The 24,973-nt window shown below is 38.1% G+C and overlaps 1 protein-coding gene across 4 annotated transcripts in view; it reads right to left on the bottom strand.

The window, feature by feature from the left end:
* Nucleotides 1–24,973, bottom strand: part of EVC2 (EvC ciliary complex subunit 2) — a 76,884-nt gene that overhangs the window by 9,893 nt on the left and 42,018 nt on the right. For 2 of the 4 annotated variants that reach the window (XR_012628633.1, XM_074865750.1), the window contains 7 exons: nucleotides 24,043–24,218; nucleotides 17,660–17,819; nucleotides 15,958–16,418; nucleotides 12,769–12,973; nucleotides 11,126–11,248; nucleotides 3,053–3,280; nucleotides 626–840 (listed from right to left, as the gene is read on the bottom strand). Coding sequence is in view for 3 of the 4 variants with exons in the window: in XM_074865750.1 (XP_074721851.1) it covers nucleotides 626–840; nucleotides 3,053–3,280; nucleotides 11,126–11,248; nucleotides 12,769–12,973; nucleotides 15,958–16,418; nucleotides 17,660–17,819; nucleotides 24,043–24,218 (1,568 nt within the window). In the remaining variant the exon portion in view is untranslated. The remainder of the gene's footprint in view (nucleotides 1–625; nucleotides 841–3,052; nucleotides 3,281–11,125; nucleotides 11,249–12,768; nucleotides 12,974–15,957; nucleotides 16,419–17,659; nucleotides 17,820–24,042; nucleotides 24,219–24,973) is intronic. The other 2 variants (XM_074865752.1, XM_074865751.1) reach the window with 2 other exon arrangements.

The following is a 24,973-nucleotide window of genomic DNA, read 5'->3' as shown; positions in this document are numbered from 1 at the left end:
CCTAGCAGTTTTGAAAATTATCACTCATTTTTGCTAGACAACCTTCATGACAAGATAGGTATTTCTATATACCTCCCAAGAGGCTTTTTTTTTTTTGGTCACTGATATCTTTACTTCAAAACTGGCCAGGGAAAAGTGAAATTGAGCCTGTCTCTGAAGAAGAGTTTATACATCCCATCAAAAATGATTGTGTGACAGGGAATGCAGTCTACAGTGTGACACTGGAGACGGAAATTCAACTTAAATTGCCTCAGCTACTTCCAATGAAACCTGATCTGTTGGGGTCAGAGAAGTCCCTACCCATCTTCTTGGGAAGCAGATGAACAGTATTAAAATTCTTTTCCTCCTTGCTGCTAAGGAGTCCACTGTCCCCATCAAAAAATGGCGATTGCCATGCAACACATCACAGTCTGTATGTAACCAAGTTATTATTTCAAGTTTCTTATTTCAATATTCCCAAGACTCCTTAGTTATGCTCTGGGCCACATCACAAAAATGCACTGTTCAAACATAGATGTGTACTCCCTCCCCAACACAGCAGAGCATTTAGCCTGCTGTTTCTCTGTGGTATCTTAGTCCACAAGGACTGCAGTAACTTAGTAAAACCTGAGATCAAAGCACTTACCTTTGCTGGTGCAGATTTATAAATTGCCTACATTTATTCATGGCCTGTCTTAGCAGAACTGTCACCTGTCTGTCTGTATTTGTTTCCGCAGCTTCACTTGAAAGTCCTAATCCATCTGGAGTCCACCCCTGCCTACTCATTACATGCTGCTGCTGCTGAGCTGACTCCTTATGCAACATCTCATACTCCAGCTTCCTGTCAAGTTCTTCGATCTCCTAGAGGTTGAAAAAACATAATGATAAAAAGTCATAATTTAACTTGTAAGAACAAATTTCATTTGGAGTGAAGGAAAAAAGGTAGTATCAGAATTTCTGATATTAGTTTATTCATCTCTCATTCCACCCAGCCACTTGCAGTCATTTACACTTTCCAATTCATTGCACGGCTTCAGTAAACATGACTTGCATGCTATGAATATCAGAACAATGCTGAAAGATATGAGTGAATTTTCATTGTGTTAAAGGTCAATGCTCTCTGCAGAGGACTTCTAGAAAGTATACTACCAGCATGGCTGAGATCCAGACAAAAGAATGGCACCATTAGAATTCATCTACAAGCTGCATAAAGCCACTGAAACGGCCTGAGAAACTCAAGACTGACTAGTTTTAGTTATACTGAATCAACAGCTAACATCAAAGAGGTCTGCAGTTAAATATTCACTTTTATTGTGATAAAATTAGGGTTAAAATACAATGCTCTAAAAATCAAAGGGTTAAAACCCAAAGTCTTAAGTGGACTAGATCCCTCACGCCAAAGATCTCTCTTTGGTCAAAGAGTCAAACTGGACATCAGAAGGAAGGCTTCATATCCCAGTTTTCCAATGTCATTGTTTGACCTCAAGCTTTAAGTTGCTTAATATCTCAGTGCTCTACTTCCCAACTTGTACCTGGGAGAAAACGCTGAATTTTAATCTATTCCTCCACCTCATCAGCTGGATTCAGACTACAGGTTCACTGAGCATGGCATCTCTAAGTAAGTGCTCCCTGGTCAGCAAGATTTGACATTGGAGTTTAGATCCACTCTCCTGACACCAAAACTGAGTTATTAACTTGTTATCTCTACGGGGATGAAGCAGATTCACATATAACCAGATGTGTTTGTTTCACTGATTGGAAAAACTATCACTGATGCCAGCAGCATTAGGGAATCCTGTGTAATCTGATATATTTGTTTTAAAGTAACAGGTTTTAAAATTTGTCAGCTAGTGGGACAAAGGAGTTAGACAAAAACACAGCAAGAAAGAGAGGTTTGATCACCAGAAAACAGTCCTTGTGAACCAAGCCTAACGGGCACTTTAAATGATGCCTAAAATAATTATTTTTTTTCCCCAAAATAGGGTTCAACTCAGTTCTTACACATTGGATAAAGAATCCAGTGTTAGCTACTCTAGATCTCTCTTCTGCCTCTCCTTCAATCCTTTTTCTTCATCTGTTCAAGGACAGAGAAGCTAAAAGCAACCTCTTTGTAGAGCCCCCTTACACTTACTACATAAAAGGCAATAATTCCAGATTAAGTTCTTTTTTTTACTCCATCTAAATACACCTTTCATTATTTCCTACAGATTTAATACAAATTTAAGCAAAACGGGAAGCATGTAGGCATTCTAACTGCCATTCTAAGAGAAACTGTAGAGATGACAGCATTAAAGTTTAACCAGGAGTTTTCACAGCAATAGCTGTCTAATGATGCCTTCTAGCAAAGAGGTTTTGGTCTTAAAACCCCATTTTGTTTGTTCTACTCCAGTGCTTTCCCAAGTCTCAGTTGGATGGCTTCAAATAGCAGATGTAAAAGAAAAAAAAAATCCTTATGAATACAGAGCACTGAAGTATTAAAAAAGGATTAGAAAACTGGCACATATGAAGTATGTAATAAATACGATGAAGGCAAGAGGTCTTTCCAAAGTTTCTACTATTTAAACTGCATAAGCATGCTTGGAGGGAGATAGACAGGTAGGGGGCTGTATATATAATCTTTGAAAACTCGGTGATTGAAGCATATCATGTGGTTATGGATTTTACCGTATGGATAGCACCCTAACGTGAACAATTCTGTAACACAGTCATGACAATTTACACACTATCCCAGTCATGACTCACAATCACTTCCCAGTTGTCTTCCTTGTGATCAATAAAACTTCAATATTAATTAGCCACCAAAATACTGCTCTTTTTGACCATAGATCTCTGGATGCTACTAGGATAAAAATAAATAGTAGTAATAATAATAATGATATACAATCTCCCCTGGCTCCAATATTTTCTCTTTATTTCTTTTACTGAGTGCATTAAAGTGCACATAATCAGAGAAATTAAAGGCCAGACCACCAGGAGCTGCAAACCAGCACAGCTAAATCCAAGTCAAATAAGCTGCTGTGATAGTTGCTGTCTCCTAACAGGAATTTTTCCTTTTCACAACTTCATTACTTACAGGATTATGTGCTTCTAAGATCTGAATACATTCCAATTTTGACAGGGCTTTTGATGTGCTCAGTTGTTCAAAGAGCAAAGCTTGTACACTTATGATCGCAGTATACAGCTCCAACATTTTGGACTTTTTAAGAGTCTTCTGAAAGGCTAAAGCAGCAATACATTCTCCAAGTTTATTTTCCAGATTGCGCAGCTGATGCTCTTTCTCAAGCAGTAACTCATACTTAACCTAAAAGAACCCAAAACACAAAAGATAATAGATTAACAGAAAACCTTACATGTATGCTCATGATTTTACTACTCTGTAATTAACAAGCAGGATTAAAGCAGCAAAGAAATCAATGCTGTTATCTTAGGATGTAATAGATTGTTTTAAAAAGTGCTTTTAACATTGAATTCCAAGCTTTTACTACATGGTTAGTATCTCAGCACAGTAGGCATCCTGTGGTGTACCTTTATACAAGCAGTCTTAATCTCTCTACAGTTTTACCAGTCTATAAATAAGAATAATAAAGACCAACAGTATTTGCCCTGCAAGCATAAACTACAACACTGTAAAGGTCAACTGTAGTCTTTAAACATTGTATGACTTCCTACTGGCACAAGACCTGATTTTGTCCCTCAGAATACCTTTGCACAAAAAGATGGTACTCCGGATATTAAAACATTAGCTCTCTGTTCACGCCAATCAGAATTAAACATTATGAACTCTATTCATGATTAGTTTTAAAGGAGCATTTAAAAGACTTCCACCAAGTTTTTAGATCCTTAAAATGAAAAATATGCAACATGATGGCCATGAATTTTCACCGGAAATTTTATTGATAAGGGACCTGCTAAGAGTGACTATGTATCATACAAATTCTATTATCCAGTAGATAGAACTAAATTTAAAATGTGATTTGAAACCACATATGCTTGTGATATTCTTATTCATGCTCATGCGATAGTCTCCAAAGTCTCCATTGCATTCAAGGATATTCCAGATGATGTAAGAGATGGAAGGTTACCTTCAGGAAATATTCCCTACTAACATAAATTAAGCCAATTACAACGCAAAAGAAATCATCCTACAAGACACAAAGTAGAGTCAAGATTTACTTTCTTGACATCTTTAACAAATCACCATCTTAAGAGACAGACATTGTCTGTCTAACATTACTGTTAATCTAATGAATTGATCTTGAATAATGTAAGTGTGTGACACTAAACAGTAAATAAGCATATGGGTTACAAATAAACACATGGGATATTTCAGTTAGGAGGAGAATTCAACTCAGAGACCTTACTGGAAATACAGTAACCAAAATGGTAAAACTAACCAGTTATTTTTGAACATGGAAGGCAGACATCTCCAGTGACAAGCAAAAGAGATGGCCAAAATTGGGTGTTTATGGGAAAAAAGCTGAGCTGCCTTCCAGTACTTGTTCAAAAAAAGTAGATGACATTTACTTTAGGATAGATCCACAAACACCCGTTGGTTGTTTCTATGTTTGTTTTCAGTAGGAAAAAAAAAATCAATAATAATAATAGTTTTTTGTATCTATCCTCTATGCTCTTTGCAGGCTGGCAAGAAACCTATTAAAGTGAATTTGAGGCCTATTGTTTTCTGTAGAATGCTTTTTACTGAAAAGCAAAAGCAAGTAACTTTAGCATCTCCCATTTAAGCCCATAGCCCAGTTGTTCACAGGCATCTGAAGGAGTACACTGTATTCTAGCAGCACTGATCAGAAATCAAAGATAAAAACTTCCGCAGAAAATCCTACAAGTCACGACTTTGATATAGATTATACAATACACCCAATCCCACCCTAACTCAGGGGTGTTTTTTAAAGTTTGTTTGTTTCGGCTTGTTTGTTTTGCCGAAGCAAATTTATTTTCAAAATCCAAAGTGTTATTTCAAGATATGAGCCAGGGACCTAAGACAAAGGCCTAGAATCAAGACTATTCTACACCTCAGTGTCAAGGCAAATATTTAAAACAAAAATAATAATTTAAAATAACCTTTCTTCAAAAGCCTGTGCACAAGACTAATTTCTCCAATAAGACTCAAGGTTTTTTTTCTGAAAGGCACACTGAATTAATTGTTACACTACTGATCACTGACACAAGAAAATGTTCTCAAGAGTAAAAAGCAATTGTCAGAGCCGTATTGCCTGACCAATTTTTTTTTAAGGTCTCAGTTGTGAAGTTTTCATTGACTTGCCCCCACCCCTCTTTTCGGCAGTGAAAGTTGTCGCATTCTTAGGTGACTCTTAAAAGAGAGGATGGAATAGAAGTGAGTCCTTAACAGTAAAACATTAAAGGAGGGCAAGGAATTTATATTCGATTCAGCCAGCCACTTCATACTTCACTAACAACAGCTGCTATCTAGCAAGGTGTTCAGGGAGACGCATTGCTATAGCAGACACCACTTTAAGGGGCAATTCCTGTTAGAAATGAACCAGTTTGGAAAACAAATGCTACAAGTCACCTTTAAAAACTTTGACAACGTCGAGTTTTGAGTTTACTTAAAAGCAGGAACATTAAGATAGATGAGAACAACCAATGTTTTTGTGGCAAGAGACTAAATGACTTATATTATGATTTTCATTACAATAGCACCTATTCAAGGTACAGAAAAAAAAATAATTCAGGCAGTCCTACATGACTAGAAGTAAATAGGTCCATTTTCAAACAAACTAATGCCCTGTATTAGGGCAGCTTCTTAACTTTACAACACTACTAGCTTGAATAAGTTATATCAACGTACACACACTGAGGAGCTGGTCATTCTTTTTTTCCAGCTTTTATTTACATGTCTAAGATAATGCCTGCCAGAATACACACATTTTTACAATTTCAAAAAAGGGGAAAACATATGCTTGAGGTACGATTTGTTTTATATGACACAAAATTAGTAAGTAACACCTGAAGGCTGCCTTTGCAGTTTAGGAAAAGGATGTGCTATAAACCTTTAAAAATGCAGATTAAAAAAAATTACACAGAAATGTTTTGACAGGTGTGTGCACACAACTGAATTTAAAGCTTGTTTCTTTCTTCACAGAAGGCTCAGTTTCAGACACAAAGATTTTACATGAATTATACATATATGAAATCTGGGGATGGATAAATAATAGATGAATGAGTAAATGAGTGATCACCTTTAGTGTAAGTCTGAAGCCATTAAAATGAATAATGAATAAGGATGGAAATGCAGTTTGACAACTCAAGTTCTTATAAGGAGACACTAGAACGTATATTTTAATTGCAGCTGAATTAAAAGGCAAAAGAGATGACACTGATGACAGAAAGACATACTTTTGTCAACCACTTCAAATAACAGGAGGTTTATTTAATAGGTTCACTATATTCTATGAATCATGATTTATGGTCCAAACTGCAAAACTAGACACTATTTGCATATTACTAAGTACAAAGCCATATGTTAAGCATGCTCAAACACATGGGAATGATGTTCAGCTTTATCATTTAGCATCTACTCAACATTATACAGTAAATTAACTGTTCTTAACCAAGAAAAATGTTGCATTACTCAACTGGTACTACTATCTACCCCTAGCCACCTGAGTTTCTTTCTGCCTCTTGTCAGCTCTGAAATCACAGCTCTGCAAACAGAAATGCATTTGTGAAAATCAAAGCTTGTAAGTAGACCTGACTTCAGTATGACATAAAAAGTGACTTCAGTAGAAGGTGTATCAAATACTGATTACAAATTAAATTATAAACTAGTTATAATACTGCTTGACATTGTACTGTTTGACAAAACACTACTAGAGTGTCAAACTACTTTAGTTATGATGAATCAACTCCCATAGGTCTGAACGTTTGCTGCTGATTCCACCTGAAACATCCAAACTACACAAAAAACTGCCACTGCTGTAAATGCACTATGCTTAGTCCATTGCTTGGAAGCACTGACTTCCAAATTCCATATTTGGTTCTGACTAATTGCTAACTTGCCTTGTATCGGTCCTAAATATTACAAATAAAGGGAATAATCTGAAAATGTACTTGATTACCTGCTATCCCAAAGACATTTCTCATACAAGTCTCATTATTTTTTTTTTTTTTTAAGCCCTGCAGGGAGCACAGACTAAAGAACGTCAGTATTTTTACCACTGTATTTCTTCTGAGATAGTTAATTGCTATTTCAGAAAGAAACAGCAACTTCCTCATGCAAAAGACAGTTCAAAACAGCTCTGAAACACAAAAATAGTAGATATAGTCTGCTTTTGAAGATTTTCAGACCAAGGTCAATGATACTCTCAGGTGTTCCAAGACTAGGCTTCAAACTTCTTGCCGTGGCCTCGCAACTCACTACCTCCTCTCTATGTGTGGTGTTCCCTGTCATGCCTGTTTTACAGTATTACAAAACACATCCCGCTGCTGCTTTCATAAGCATTAGCTGGAAACCATTTTACAGCCATCCTGTAGCAAGACAGAACCCACGACACCATGTGACATCTGCAGGAGAGCAGCAGCAGTGAAGGCAGGAGAAGCACAGCAGACCTCCCTTGCCTTGAATTGGCTGTGCAACTTCAGATGGTTAATTTTGAGTTAGGTGATAGAAGTATTCACATTAATGCAAAATTTAGAAGTGTAAGATTCTAAATCAGGAACGAGGTAACAGATTGCAACAGGCAAAAGAAACAAACTCTTTCTGTGATCAACATAAGGCTTATTACCATATTTCTGTCTTCTAATGATAATGTGAGAACTAACAATTTTCCTTAACAATAGTTTAGCTTCCTTAGCCCAAAGCATTTGGCTTTTTGTAACTAATGTGCAGCCATAAAATCAGAACAACAGGTATGCCAGATGGTGCATATAAACTGAAACAATGAGGCTTAGAGAAGCTAACTTCCCAATTTTAAAACAAGACTCTAACAAAAATATAAGGCAATATTCACATCAAACAAGTATTCAGTACTTTTTGTAACATAAGAGCTGAGCCCATACTCCATTGTACTTTCAAGTAACAGTACAAAAAAAAAAAAAAATCTAAATTTTGTGGGTCGGGGCATTAGGTATTGAAGCCAGAAGTAGAAAAGCCTACAGTAAAGGATTAGAGGCATTCTTAGATGAGAGTTATTAAATTATTAAAGAGTGCCGGAACACACTTGCCCATTTCTTGCATTCCTGTCCAAGCATCTGCTCTCACTTTGAAAGATTTCAAAGTGAGACCTCTGAACTTCCTCTCCAAGTGATAGAGAAGCCAACGAGAAGAGCTGCTATGCTGGACCTTGTTCTCACCAACAAGGAGGGGCTGGTGGGGAATGTGAAGCTCAAGGGCAGCCTTGGGCTGCAGTGACCAGGAAATGGTGGAGTTCAAGATCCTTACAGCCATGAGAAGGGCACACAGCAAGCTTGCTACCCTGGACTTCAAGAGAGCAGACTTTGGCCTCTTCAGGGATCTGCTTAGCAGAGTACCATGGGATAAAGCCCTGGAGGGAAGAGGGGCCCAAGAAAGCTGGTTCATGTTTAAGGATCACCTCCTCCAAGTCAGGAGAGATGCATCCCAACAAAGAGGAAGTCAGGTAAGAACACCATGAAGCCTGCACGGATGAACAAGGAGCTCCTGGGAAAAGCTCAAACAAAAAGGAGGCCTACAGAGGGTGGAAGCAAGGGCAGACAGCCTGGGAGGAATACAGAGAAACTGTCCAGGGATCAGGTTAGGAAAGCCAAAGCCCTGATAGGATTAAATCTGGCCAGGGACGTCAAGGGCAACAAGAAAAGCTTCTATAGGCAGGAAGACTAGAGAAAATGTGGGCCCTCTCCAGAAGAAAATGGGTGACTTGGTTACCTGGGATATGGCTAAGCCACTATCGATCATATTTGAGAAATCGTGGCAGTCCAGTGAAGTTCCTGCTGACTGGAAAATGGGAAACATAACCCCCATTTTTAAAAAGAGAAAAAAGGAAGACCCAGGGAACCACAGGCCAGTCAGTCTCACCTCTGTGCCTGGCAAGATCATGGAGCAGATCCTCCTGGAAATATGCTGGGGCACATGGAAAATGAGGAGGTCACTGGTGACAGCCAGCATGGCTTCATTAAGGGCAAATTGTGCCTGATGAATTTGCTGGACTTCTACGACAGGATTACAGCACTGGTGGATAAGGGTAGAGCAACTGACCTCATCTATCTGGACTTCTGCAAAGCATTTGACACTGTCCTGCACGACATCCTTGTCTCTGAATTGGAGAGACATGGATTTGACAGATGGACCACTCGGTGGATAAGGAACTGGCTGGATGGTCACACTCAAAGAGTTCCAGTGAATGGCTCAATGTCCCAAGTGGAGAGCAGTGACGAGTGGCGTTTATGAGGGGTCGGTACTGGGACCGTGCTGTTTAACATCTTTGTTGGCGACGTGTACAGTGGGAGTGAGTTTGCTGATGATACCAAGCTGTGTGCTGCGGTCAACATGCTGGAGGGAAGGGATGACATCCAGAGGGACCTGCACAGGCTTGAGACGTGGGCCTGTGCAAACCTCATGAAGTTCAACAAGGCCAAGTGCAAGGTCCTGCACACGGGCCAAGGCAATCCCACGCACAAATACAGGCTGGGCGATGAGTGGATTGAGAGCAGCCCTGTGAAGAAGGACTTGGGGGTGTTAGTGGATGGAAAACTGACTATGAGCCAGCAATGTGCGCTCACAGCCCAGAAAGCCAACTGTATCCTGGGCTGCATCAAGAGAAGTGTGGCCAGCAGGTTGAGGGAGGTGATTCTCCCCCTCTATTTCACTCTCCACCTGGAATACTGTGTTCAGCTCTGGGATCCCCAGCATAAGAAGGACATGGACCTGTTAGAGAGGGTCCAGAGGAGGGCCACAAAGATGATCAGGGGGGTGGAACACCTCTCTTATGAGGACAGGCTGAGAGACTTGGGGTTGTTCAGCCTGAAGAAGAGAAGGCTCTGGGGAGACCTTATAGTGGCCTTCCAGTACTTAAAGGGGACCTACAGGAAAGATGGGGAGGGACTATTGATCAGGGAGTGTAGTGATGAGGGGTAATGGTTTTAAACTGAAAGAGGGCAGATTTAGATTAGATCTGAGGAAGAAATTCTTTACTGTGAGGGTAGCGAGGCACTGGAACATGTTGCCCAGAGAAGTTGTGTCTGCCCCCTCCCTGGCAGTGTTCAAGGCCAGGTTGGACAGGGCTTTGAGCAACCTGGTCTAGTGGAAGGTGTCCCTGCCCATGGCAGGGGGGTTGGAACTAGATGATCTTTAAGGTCCCTTCTAACCCAAACCATTCTATGATTGTGTGCTCAACTACATGAAACTGTTTTTACCATCTGCAACCTATCATTTGTTAAACTATATTTTATCTACCAATTTTAACTACCAGTGGCACTTGTTTGTCTCTTATAGTTCCTACAGCCATGCACCACCTATGTCTAAAGGAGTTATCAGTGTATTGTTCCTCTGATATACAAAAGTAGTATTACCCATATTTTACAAGTGGAAAGAGAAGAAGAGAAAGGTTAAAGAACACAAACAAGACCTCATGGAACATCTGCTGACAGAGAAGGGAAAAGCCTCCAAAATTTCTTATTGACATTGGCCCCACTCAATCCTTAAGGATTAACTTTAGACTGAGGCTGTGAGCCTTTTAAACGACACCCACTAGAATCAAAGCACCCTTTCAATATGCTCTATACAAATAAACTCAGCCCCTACCCAAGAAGTTTTTGGATCTAAGAACCCATTTCTGGGTTTTCAGTAGCATTAGAAAAGTTCCAAGAAATAAATCTTGCTCAACTGAATTATGCAGTGAAGCACCTTCCATGTTTTGAAAGCCTTACTAAGAAAACCACAGGATCCAGGGGAGTGTTGCAATCATGCATACACCAAGCCCCAGAAACACTAGAAGAAAAAAGGGTGAGACATGAAATCAGTTCTGCAAATAAAGTGCGAACAGTAAAACAAAGCCAAAACTATTAAGCCTGAAATACAATATCTTGACAATATGCCTTTTTAATCTGGTTCTTATTCACATTAATAGAAAACAGTAATTCTTTAATTACTCAAGGTCTAGGTTTTGACCTCAGTACAGAAAAAGTCTGCACTTACCTTATTAAAATTTTCATCTTTCACTGAGTCTTCATAAATGAAAATTTTGTCCTGTAAAGATTTCTTCAGAATATCTATCTTATTTCTATTCCTGGATCCTGGTTTTTTCATTTTAGAGTGCTGCTGTAAGAATATGAGCACAGAATACTTTATTTGTAAGAGGTATATGAGGATGCTAACATTAAGATTATTACTTGCTATTATTAGAAGATCACCAATTAATGAAATATTTCACAAGGACAACTTTCACTGAGAAAATATTTCTGAAATGAAGGTGCTGCCTATTCATTCAGAAGATTCCTTTCAGATGTTCAAAGTTGCAAATTTCTTCTTTAATTTCTTTCAAGTAGAATTATATATTCATCCTTTCCATGAAAACTGCTAGCAGATAAATTTGATTTTAAACAAGCTTTTGTAGTGATAAGAGAAGATTTTAACTGATACATTGTCTCCTCAGCATGGTTAAAAATGAACAAAGAATATTAATTTAAGAACTACATTGTTTTCAAGACACAGTATATGAATGACAAATGAACCATGGTAGTATTAAGGGGCACCGTTCCATGTAATCAAATTATTCTTGACCTTTATATTTCTTTAAAAGAATATCAACTAAGTATAACGTACTCTTGGGGAAATGATAACATCTGTTCAGCTATAAGGCTTTGCAAAGTCATTTCCCTTCTTCAGTACTTTAGCAATTATTAAGGTTTTGAACTAAGCTAATTCCTAGTACAATTAACCCAAGTTAGTTTACACATTTAGAAAACATAACTGAACCAAAACAAAGCAAGGGAAAGTCCTCCTTTTTATGATGGTATCAGATAAAATTTGTACAAGAAACTTTTTTTTCCCCTCTCCTATTTAAAAACTAGAAATAATTTACAATTCCACAGGTTTTAGATTTTGTTGAAGGAATTAAATAACCCTCACACAGTTCTTCAAAAAAAGTGATAGATTTGAGAGACAGATGGGTATGTTTCTCTAACTTTGAGTGAGTATGCCTCATTTTCTGTAGATTTAGATTTGAAAAAAACCCAGTGAAACCCAACCCTCTGTATATGCCCAATTCTTTTGGAAACAAGAAACAGAAATTAAGCCCAAATTCTTGCCAAGAAAGACCAGCTAATTCAGGAACTTTGCTTTCCCAAATGGACAAGACAATGTAGAACATTCCCCTACAGAAGCTCTCTAAATCTCTTCTTGATTTAGTGTCAAATAGAGTAATGTGTAGGGGCTGCCAGAAGAATCTCAGTCTGGGCTGTAAAGGACCCAACTCATCCCCAATATTCAGAGCCAGGCTCAGCATCACTCAAATTTTTTGCATTTTAGTGGACTCTTCTCAGAGGTGCAGCCCCTTTTGGCCACCTATCTGCTTCTTTGTAACTATGTCTTCTTCTTGGGAAAGCTGGAGGACATGCAAGCAGCAGAAATACGCAGGTGTATGTGAAAAAAACCATACTTAGCCAACTGGTGCCCAAACAATTATCTTTAGGGTGCACTGATCAACAAAGACAGAAGTGTGCACTGCTGTCACACCTATTAAGAAGCTGTGAACACATATCTGCAGCAGAGGCTGACAACCATTGGATACACCTGTGAACCCCTTGCACATCCCCACACCGATCCCACATTGTTCCCACCTGTTTATTGATCATTGTTAAATTCTGATCAACTTTCAGCATTTCTGCATCCCTCTGCTCCACCTCGAAAGCCTGAAGCAAGGTTCTGGATCTTATCTTGGGCCAAGCCAAGCTGCTGTCCAGCTGAGAGAAGCAGCAGTGCAACTCTTGCCTCATTCTAAGCAATTCCTCTTCCGATAGTGAGAGGGGTAAACTTAGAACCCGCCTGTTAAAAAAACAAAAGCCATTTGCTGTTCAGTCAATATTGCATAAAATGTAAGACAGATGCACACAAATACTTTACATGACAATGATGATCCTTTTTTGTTTTATTCATACATCAGTTAATGATTCCACACATAGGAGTGAGCTGCTAAGCATGTTCAAAATATCCTTGAGGATACTTTAAGTTCTGCATACAGATCTTCCTGGATTGCAAAACTTCATTTTCAAGGGGAAACAGTTTTTGAATATTTAAAAAAGTAAAAATAAAAATAATTTTAGCACATTTCCCATGCTCAGAATCCTTCCACCTCTTCAGACAATACAAAGCCTGAACTTCAGGCTGAAATTGAGATAAAAGCTTCCCAAAAAGCCTCCCTGTGCTGCTCCCCAGCACTTAGGAGTCACAGCTACTGAGAGGCAAAATAAAATAAAATAAAAAAGTATCTCTTTATAATAAACTCATATATGTCATCCCTCCCATCACCAAGTCACAAGGGTTTGAGCTGTTTTTTGTAAAAAAGCTTTTAGCAGTCTGAACAACAGTGAATATATTTTATCAGCAATGTGAATCACTCAAAGTTCCCATTTTGTAGAAGGAAGGTTCTCAACACAGAAGTCTGGGGAACTGATCCTCAGGTCAAGCTGAAGTTGAGTTAAAAATAAAGCATGCTAAAGCCTAAATTCATCTTCCAGTTGTGACTAACCTTGGACTATATTCATCATCTTGTGACTGAAATATCTCCTTAAGTGTATTTCATTAAAAAATAGCATAATTTTTTTGCTGGGAAATTGTCTCTATTTCCCCAAAAATGTATTTGTATTTAAAGCTTGAACAGTGTATTTTTAAAAGAGTAGTTTTCTTTTAAAAATATATTACACTGTATGTTCCATTAGGACTGATGCTTTTATTCAATATATCACAGGCCTCATCATTTCATTAGACTATTTCTGAGTTTAGAAATCCTTATTTCTGTTTACTGATTCAAAGTACAGCTAAATCCTAAATTAAAACTTTTTTAATATGCAAAGTTTTTCTCTTCAAAAAATTACTTAAAGGCAACAGTACTCCAAGCAGGCATTTACAGTATACTTAACTGTTTCTCATCTTGTCTTAGACTTTCAGAAGAAAATCCATATCCTATATCTAGATATACAGATATAGAGACAGAGATATAAAAGAAAATACAGCATATCACAGTTTTGTCCTGTCCATGTTTAAAAAGGACTTTAAGCATTAATGATCTTCATAAATATTTTGGACTAACTCATGGTCCCTTTGATAAGCAACAAAAATGAAAAGCTATCATTCAAAATAATTCTTTGTGAAAACCAGATAGTGGATGAGAACATAAACATGAGAGCTGGCATCTGTCATCAAAATATCCAAACTGACATACAGTGGACTGAACATAAAGACAGTGACAGATTTTAAGAGGCTTTTGATAGGACAGTTGTGCAAGTGCTTCATGTTTTGTATGTATTTTCCAGTATTTTACCAGAAAAAACAAACAGCTTATTGTTGCTGTAAATAAAGATAGCGTTTAACAAATACAACAGGAGACACTGCAGGCTGGAACAAAATTATCATGGAATCGTGAAAGACCTGCTGGGTCATACAATCTACTTCCCTGCTCATGTAGGTCTGCACTCAGCAATGTAAGTAAGAGACAATAAGACAATGAAATGGCTAATAGAAAAGTATTTGAAAAGCTGAATAAAATACAAAGGCCTTAAAATTAGAATGAAAACAAGATGAATGGATTTTTTTTTTTCTTTAACAAAGCAAACATGCAATAGGCAAGGTTTCTTTTCAGATTTCTTTTATATGGTTTGACACTGTGCATCAGGCAAACTTACAAAGATGCTGTCTGGACAAAACCGCCCAGGCACATCTATTTTGCTGTAAGGAAGAGGTATGAAGGAGAAACCTTAACTAACGGTTGGGGGTTTTTTCCCCCCTTCTGTTCAATTTCTCATGCCTTCTACGTTTGCTGCAGGGGCAGACAGACCAATACAGGTTTGCCTGTTCCAGCTGCTTCCCCTAAAGCTGCAATTTTGACAGCAGACAATTTTATGTTCCCATGTCTCTAACAATGTCTGTTACTAAATGGACACTATAGGAAATGTAGCAGTGTAAATATTCAGATAATACAACAACTAGTCATAAATGCACTTGAAAGCTACGAAGAAGTGCTAATGAACAGAGCAAATCTCTCGGGGACCTTGTTGTCCAGTCTGAGAGGCACCACACATGCCAACTCTCAGCTGCAGTCATGGCCTCCCCCTGAGCAAGGTTTCTCAATGGTGACAAGGCCACCACTTGCCTTCCCACCTCCCCAGAGTCACATTGTAGCAGGCAGCAATGGCCATAAGGTGCACCCAGGGCCAGCAAACCTCTCTGTAAAATAGCCCGTGACATGACACCTCTCTGGCTGGGGGCTTGGTGCCAAGGGCACTTTGTCAGCAGGTCAGATTGGCCAAGCCTGATGTGCGGAGCCCACGAGCTGGAGAGGTAGACTGCTGCGCTGTGCATTTATGAAATATGGGGAAATACTGTGGCAGAGCTTAAAATGAGCACCTGATGAGTAAGGCTTGACTTGTGGCTGGAAGAAATATATTGAAATTGAATTCGGGGCTAATTATGGCTGACATACTAAATGACATTTCCAAATTGCTGGACCTCTGAGAACAGACTGAAAATAATAATGAAAGATGCGCAAGTGAAACCTGACACGGTCTGAACAGAAGTACAGAAACATTTCACCTTTTTGGTTTCAAAGCCACCATTTCCCAGGATTTCTACCACCGCACTAGGAGTGCCGGCTCACCCGTCAGCGCTGCAGGGGCTGAGCGCTTGTGAAAAATTAACTCCCGAGTGCATGACAGGGAACTTATAATTAGGAATTATACCAGACAGGTGTGAAAACTCCTAGTTCATCTCTATTTGCAAAAATAACTACGAAAAAGGTACACAGAGATACTTGCATGAATACTGATTGTTCCCAGCTCCTTAATTTCTTTTGTTCCGAAAGGTTCGTTTCCAGTTCTTGGCTCAGCTTCTGCCTGGTGAGCTGAAGCAGCTCTTCAGCGGCCATACTCTTCTCACACTCTTCCCTTTCAAGCTGTTCATGTTTAACAACCATCTCTTTTTTATGTTCCTCCACAGCTTCCAGCAGGAACATCTTTGGCACACTGAGCTTTACCAGTTCTTGCACAAATACTCCACACTGAACACGTTTAAGCTCTTCAACAGTTTTCTCTGTTAGACTAAATAGAAGCTCTTTCAGCTCTTCGCTGGCCTCATTGTCGAGCTTTTCACTAAGTTCTTCAAATTCAATGGTGTGCTCACTCAGAAGATTTTTCCAGTGGCTCAGGTAGTGAGTGACCTCCTTAGAAGTTCTGAAGGGGTCTCCAAGTGACAGCTGCTCCTTCCGATGTTCCTTCTGCTGATTCATTTGGCAAAAGAAGGAACAAGGTTAAGAGAAGGAACTTCTCAAATTCTAGCTCTTTAAATATGTATTTCATAGCAACGCAAGATTTCATACTTTTATTTTTCAGTGTTCTCAAAACTGCTTTTCAGTGTCCAGAGACATACCTAGTCCTCAACATGAAGGCTTTGTGTGCATCTAGCAGGCCTGTGATAATTCAGATTATTGTTAGATAGGAGGGCTAACACAGGCCTGTGATAATCTGGGTTAAAAGGGCTAACACCTAAACAAATGTGTGATCTTGTGGTTTGACGTAATCCCAAGCAGCTGAACTGTAGTGATCTGGCACCATTCCAGAAGTGAATCTGGATCAAATACCAAGGAAGAGAGAGAGGGGAAAAAAAGGCTAGGTTTTTTTTATTTTCCCCATCTTACAGCATGCAGCAATTTCATTGGAAAGCTAAACCAAAGCTACCTATACTGAGAATAAATACAACAAATGAAGCCTCCATCGTTATACCTGCTGTCTCTCCTTGGACTGATATCTGTTAAACAGCAGAAAACACTGAAACAGATATCCTGCAACAGGTAAAATTAGTCTCACCTAACTTCAGTCATTTAAAGAAGTATCACCTAATCCAAGATAGTTTTTTCTACATTCTTTAGGCAGAGAAAGATAGGGACCTTTGGATAATAACTCCCTTTCCTTTATCTTGGATTGCCTGCAAGTCATCTTCCATTATGAGATGATTTGGAGCTCTTGGAGTTAGCCTTAATTTTTAGATGGCTAAGGTTAGATGACATGAGTCCTACCACAAGTAGCCATAGGTACACCATCTCTTAAATAGTTTTGGTTTGTAGCTGAATTTTAACTATGCTGTAGAGGTCACTCAACTCACATATCCAGGAAAGCCATAGAAAATGACGACTGTTGCAAATCTGTGCTATCCCCCTCACCGACTCTAGAATGTCAGTTGGCTTTTGCTCGTCCACATATTACAGAGGCTTGTCATAACCCCCTTGGACAGGTTAGACTAAGTTTCTCCAGTTATATTACTTTTGTGCAGGTTTTTCTAAAAGAAGAGCTATTAATTACTGCACAATTAATACAGCACATGGCAGTACACAGTTAAAAACAAAAGACGCTTATTTTTATCCATGCTCCTGGCAGCACTGACCCCGTCCTAAGAACCACACTTTATTTTTCAATTCACTCCACTTTTAACTCATGTGAAAATAAATATACTGAAAATAATTACCTTTTGTAGCATTTCCCGCCTTCGCTTGGTAATGAGTTTCTGGCGAAGCTTTTGCTTTTCTTGTTTTAAATCATGATCGAATTTCTGTTTAACAGAATTAATTTCAGCCTCAGCTCGGTCCATGAGCACTCCCAAATGACTTTCAGGTAGATGACCTGCTCTGTAATAACAGTGTTTGAAGTCTGTTATCCCAAATTCTTAAGAGCAAAAGGATATTGGAGGCAATTAGTACCATAAAGCTCAAAGTAGACACACAGAATGATCTTTGTTTCTTTCCAGTGATACTTGGGGGGATCAGTGGATAACACAAAGATAATCTCAGAGATGAGTGTAGAATTGAGGCAGTTTGTGAAGATAGAGTGGAGGTGTATAAAGAAGGAACGGGAAGAAGGAAGGAAGGGAAGGCAAATGAAAAACCAATTATATATCAGTCAGAAATGTAAATGATATTCAAATGAGACATTTTAAACCTTATATATTATTCATAATATTTACATTTTTCATTTAATGCTCCTGGAATGCAATTCTAGGTGTCTTTTACAACTCCTTCTCCTCATTAGAAACAATTTTCTCTTTAAAGGATGTAATATAATCAAGTTAAAACTATTAAAAATTATTTTAAAGATACAAAGCAATCATATCCATGAAAAGATTTATATTCAGATTTCCTATTACATTTACATAATCAGAAAAATTATAAAGATTTTAAATTAACAGTGAAATACAATAATCTAACAGACCAGATTCTCAGTCTTAAGCAGACAGTGCTTTCAAATGGAAGCTTAAGACTATGTTCTACCTCCAGTTGCTACAGTATTTAATTTCAGAGTAAGCAAGATCCCAACCATGCAACAGTTAGAAAAACCTCCCTCTCTACAAACTCAAATTGAATTTCAAAAATTACCTGCTATTATATTTACACCAGAAATTCCCCAAATCTTTCTCAGACAGGGGAAGAATAAAAGGACATCTTAATTCAGACCACACTGTTGGACATTCATGAGTTATAATTTCTAATATTAAACACAGTGGACTTCCAAAATGTGGGGTTGAAAAAGTCAACATGGAAATTTGAGTAGAAAGCACCAATTCCTGACGTGAACCCAGATGTTGCCCAAACACTTTCTGGTTTATTTTTCAAATCCCCATTTTTCAGAAGATGTGAACATTACACACAGAGCCTGGATTCAGATAAATCAGGTCTTCCAAGGACCTGTTCCAACATGATACCTGGCCCAATTAATAAACTGGAATAGCAGCTAAATGTTGCAAGCTCCTCCAGAAAGGACAGTCTTTCATTCTGGTTTATCAGGACTTGTTGCTAGTGTAACAGCTTAATTCTAAATAAAAACTAAAAGAAATAAAATAGAAGATTAACATATTAGCTTGTTTGCAGCCACTGCACTGTAACCATGGTAGCCAGATTGCACAATTTACACCTCTCCAATTACTGCTCAAGCATCCAAGCATAGTGCTCAAGTATCTGAGCAAGCCATGAAACATCATCTCCTACATAACGAATGAACTGGGAACTCAGATCTGCTTTATCACACAGTTACGTCAACCAGAGAAAGCCTCCTTTTGCAGAGCTTTTCCAGTGTCTATCTACTGTACTTCTTTAATCTTCTGTAAAGAGGATTAAAATACCTCTCAGTACCTTGAGAGCAATCCACCAAGCATCATTCCTGGATCTCTGAGCCAAGACATTTTTGTCTTGAAAGCAATCAACGTTAAATTTCAGTGTTGTGTTAAAAAAAACCCAAACCAGCAGCACCAAATTTCCTACCCATATTTGGTAACTCTAAGTGTTGTGCCCCTTTTTGATCAAACATAAGGCAAAAGATTAGCAAATAAAAGGTAGATTATTACGGTGAGGAAGTGAGGCAAGATAATAACCAAGATATTATTTTTAACACCTTCATCCTGTCTTGTACTGAGGAAATAAACTCAGGCTTTCTGCATCCAATTAAAATCCCCGTCCAGAGCAGTGAAAAGGAGCTGCAGAAGACTGATGTGCTGGAACCATCCAGCAAATGAAAGATACAGAAAAAGCCAAGCAACACAGAATGACTGGAAGATGATATATACCTACCTATTCTTAGGAATAAAAGAAAAAAAAAAGTCTACATTATTTCAGTTTGAAGTTGTTGATTTACTTAGAGATCCAGTATATCCACAGCTCAAACTGATGGTGATGCAGTATTGTAAAATCTATATATTTATTTTTTTGGAATCTACTTATTTAGAAATCTCAGATACGGGAGTTTACATGGCAACTTACTTATATTAATCAGTATTACAGTAATTCCTAGAAAGCTTAATCCTGGCAAGAGGCCTTCATTTCTGGTTTCATATTAATACAGTATAAAAACAATTACAGAATTAGAATTAAAAGATGTCCTGTTCCCAAAAGACTCTGAGCTGAAACACAAAATAAAAGGAGAAGAGAAAGATAATGAGACAGTATAGAGCATATGATAAACTGCTTGGTCTCAGCATACCAGAAATCTAATCACTGAAGGAATGTGCAGGCACATGTTTAATGTCTTTGAACAAGGAGAATTTTAATGAAGAAGAATACTGCAGTAGCGAGAAGGATGTTTACAGGGAGAACCTCCCAAATGCAGCGAGTGCCATGGAAGGAACAGAGATGAAGTGTGTGGCCAACACCAGCAGTGTCATCGGTCAATCAGAGGCAGACCTTGACTTCCCTATACTGAATGAAAGCCAATGAATTTAGAAGAAAATGTGAAGTGAGGGCACTAAAAGTAGTAGTTGTATTTGATGCTATGAAGAACTATATAAGTGATGATGGACCCCAGCAAAGGAAGATGGTTTTATGAAAGCTAGAGAAGGCATGGGAGCATCACTTAGGCAGATGGATATGAAGCAGGAAGGTTGTCCAGCCTGGAAGCACATGGAGGCTGAATCACAACACTATACAGAGACTATACAGAGAGAACATGCAAGATGGTGCCTGTGTTACTCTGCTTCAGCTACTTCAGAATTTCACCTGCTGAACTGGCACCTTGCTGGTGCCCAGCTCAAAATCTAGGTAAATAATTCAGAGCAATAAATGATCTACACAGTAAAGTGCTACAAGCAGAAAAGGTTTGAAGAGATTATTAGAAAACTTTATACTAATTCACTACTGCTGGAGGCATTCACTTTCCAACACCAACTCACTGAAAGGTCCAGCAGGACACTGTTCAGAAAATTATTCTGCTTATAGCAAGGTCCATATAAATTGAGATTATTCAGAAGAGTAAGTAAGAGACCAATATGAGATGTTTTGCTTTGAACTTTTATGTCAATCACTTGTCTGCTTTAAAAACACAGTTCACAAGAATGCTAGAGGTCTTATAAAAATTAAAATTTTGGGAGAAATTTATAAAGGAGTTTGAGGTCTTATCTAGCAAGTCAGCAGAACTGGATTCAGTTTTTAAGAGACAAAAGAAGAAAACTTCTTGTGAATGAGCAGATACTGGCAAAAGAATGATGCAACACGTTACAGCTGTTGTAGTTCAAAAACATCAAGAACGTTGTGCCTCTAGGGATAGCTGGAACAACCCAGGATAAATACTGCCCCAAGTATCACCCTCATGCCCATTTATTCTTTAAGGGAAAACACAAAAAGCCTAGCTAGACATCCCTGAAATCTATCATTACGGATTATATTTTAAAACTTGACTTCCTGCGTTTTGGTACTGCAGTCCATGGACTCCATTTCCAAAGACACTGTGTACCCACAGGGACATTTTATTTAAACACTATCTTTAGAAATCCCAGCTTGAAAACTGGCTGCTCTATTTCATTTAAAATGTTCACAACCCTCCCTAGAATTGGTTTGGTTTTATTTTGCTTCTTATAACCTTTATTTCTGGCCACACAGAATCTTTTTCATGTTAATTTGAAACTGCCTTGCTATCTGATAAATTTTAAACATCCTATTAAGCTCCATTTATCTGCTGGTTTATGTATCCCTGAATCTGTTTATGTGTGGTATCTAATCTACATCTTTTCTCAGTTTCTCTTCTCTAGACAAACAGTTCTGCATTTTAAAATTTCATTTATAAGAGTAAGCTTAGGACATACTATTAAAGTTGGACACAATAGATTAAGACAGACAGACCTGTATCTATATTTAGACAAGCAGATTCAATGCTAAAGTGAAAAATAAGAAGATACTATGGATTCAAATTTAAAGTACCAGCCATTCAGACCAGAATTCTCTCGGTGCTCAAAATTTTACTGCTCTAATTTGTAAATATTCCTCAAATTATTTTGTAATTAGAAACTGAACTAAAAGTCTACCTAGCATCGATTATAACTTCCTCAGGGTTTATACGAGGATATTTCAGTTTCCCCATAGGAAAAAAAAAAAAAAAAAAAAGACTAGCAAATAATCTGAAATACTACATGCTGGAGTTTTTTAATCTGAACAGCTAAAGAATGAGTAACAATCTATCAGTTTGGCCAGCATTTGCCTGAAAGGAATTCCTGCCACAGCAGGTATGGGAAGTTACAGGAAAATAACTAGTTCTAGTCCCAGAAAGTCAGATGGGATTGCTTCTCTACAAATGCCATCTCCAACTATGGACATGTTTTCTTTGTCTGCAGAGTACTACGACACTGCATGCTCTGAGAAGTTTAATAGAGGAGTGCCAGAAAAATTAATTTTTCATCTTGGTAATGATGCTTGTTGGTTTTGGAAATTTTGGGTTTTCTGGGGAGGTTTTTTTTTTTTGGAATATTTTTTGGGATGAGATCTACAAGGTCTTGGATTACTACACATTTCCTTTTTGTTTTATAGTTGATCTGTTTCATGACTGTTAGGTGTAGTAACAGGCATTAAGCAATGAGTGGAATCTATTTTTCCAGCTTGAGAAGTCTCAGTTTTTCATTGCAATGATTTAAGCTATATATGCAGTGGTCATACAAGTGAGAGTTCCTCATGAAGGCTTTTCACATAACCACAGCACCTGTGAAAAGTCTCAGAACATTTCTCATAACCTGATTCCAAAGGGAGACATCAACTGGTGGAAGGGAACTCTCTGTGAAAGATATGTCTGAATTGTGCCAAGACATTTATTTTTGTCTTTGAGCCCCAATGTTAGCAAAAGGGGCAAAGCAGTGCAAACATACTGGAAGAACCTCTCTCTGATGAACAAATCTTGAGGCTAAACTTAAGGTATGATTGCAATGAGGCAGAACACAGGACATGTTAAAAAAAAATCATCATATCAACAGATGCAATCTTCAGTAGCTTTTAACAGACTTCCTGCTTCCTAATATTAAATTACTTTTAAATTAAGCCAACATTATGAAAGAAAAACTACAATGTAAAGACTGATATTTATATTTGTTCTCTTAATGCATGTTCCACATGTTGTCAGTGACTGACACCAACACAGACATCTAAGATACACAAATAAAGCCGCATGCACAAGATCATCAACAGCAGTGCTAGGTTGTTTTCCTTACCAATGTATTTTACTGCACTGGCACGATCCTCAGTAATCTCTCCGTATGCCAAACTAAGATATGCCACAGTTCTCTGGGTAGTACCAAGAGGTGTCTCTCAGTGCTCCACATTGACAGGTAATTTTAAATATTCATGTCTCTGATAAGTCTCTGTTTCTCTCTGTACCTTGACTATGATTATCCTCACATAGAGTGCTTGAATCTGCCTGTATCTGGTACGATATCCAAATAAATTGAGTGTATTACAACAGTCCATTCCAGGTCTACTTTTTACTTCACATGACCTTCACTTCCCAATATTCGCTGTGACAGGTGTTCTCTGCTAGTCAAGATCCTCCCCAGTTACATCATTTATAAACTTAGTCAACTTTCTTTAGAAAACATTAATGCTTTCCAGCTTGAGACTGTACATCCAGCTCCACAAACACATTCAATAAGTGAATCAAATTTGTTCTTTTTTATTAAATCCAGATATTCGCACATAAAGAACCCAGACAAATGGTCTTAACTGATACATGTTGCAATGAACACTGGTAGGACTTTTCACATAATTAAGGACTATTTACATGAATAACGGATGTATAAAGACATTGAGACTCGTACATAAGTCTGGTTCCCACTGGAGTCAGAATTACAAACAGGTTTTATACATGTTCCCAGCAATTCATCACTGTCCTGTACAAAGCGGACACAGACAACAAAGCCTCACCTTAGTGTCTACTGGGATATTAACTAACAAAGGCATCAGTTAAGAAATATTTTCTTAAAATTAACTTAAAATATGAACATTTTCATGCACCTTTCCTGCTAGGTAACACAAAGAGACTTTGGAAGACTATTCTATTGTCTTTGAGATAACATAGTCAAATGACTTCCAAGAAAACAATTTAGATATTTACCTTTCCATTTTATTAATGAGACTTGATATCTGGGTTGCTGCTGCATTTATAAGAGCAGAGGCTTGAGAATCCCTTAACTGTATCTTACTTATAAGATACTCTCTGTAAGCAAATCTTCTATTCAGATGATATTTCTTGCTAGCTTGCAAAAAATCCATTAGCTCTTCAATGTCTCCCTACAGGAAAGAATGTGAACAAATATATTTAATTACATGTGATGTTAATTTCAGCTAACACCTGTGGGTATCAGACCAGATTTGTTCATTAACAAGGCAAAGTTAAAAATCTCTTAGAAGTGATAAACAGTAAGCTTATATCAACTTAACAAACACATAAAATTATTACTGTAATTTCAACAAAACAAAATAAATAATTTGCTAAACTTTTGGCCTGAATACCTCAATATTGTGTGCACTCTCTTGAATATTTAGTGCACCTCCCGGGAGTGCTAATTTAACAGGTCATTTGATCAGGTACCGACAAATAAATATACACACAACCCTACCAATTTAGTAGAACTGTTCCTGCCTCAAGCTATCCACAGGCTGAAAGATCTTCTTAAACTGTGATCTAAAGGCAGATTATGTTCAGTAACAGCAGTAGGTGGCATCAAGTCCTTCTTTCTTTTCTTATTTTTTTTCCTTTACTATGTATTGCATGATTAAATAAAGGGTAACATTTTCCTATGTGTCTAAGTTGACTTCAAAGACAAAGATAAATCTTCCATGTATGTCCAGTACAGTGTGGGGAAAGCCAAGCCTTCTGTACACAGGCTGGCTCAGAAGCTCCTGCTTCCAGTGGGCAATAGGAGTACCTACGAGTGGGTCTGCTAGAGACCAAAGGTGTACACAGGATGGCCCATAGCAGACATTCTGCTAGCAGACACCTACAACAAGGTCTGATACGTAGGTGACTCATGTCTGAGCAGCCA

This window comes from Strix uralensis, chromosome 4 (assembly GCF_047716275.1).
Source record: "Strix uralensis isolate ZFMK-TIS-50842 chromosome 4, bStrUra1, whole genome shotgun sequence".
Classification (NCBI taxonomy): Eukaryota; Metazoa; Chordata; class Aves; order Strigiformes; family Strigidae; genus Strix; species Strix uralensis.
This window is presented reverse-complemented; position numbering and strand designations above follow the sequence as displayed.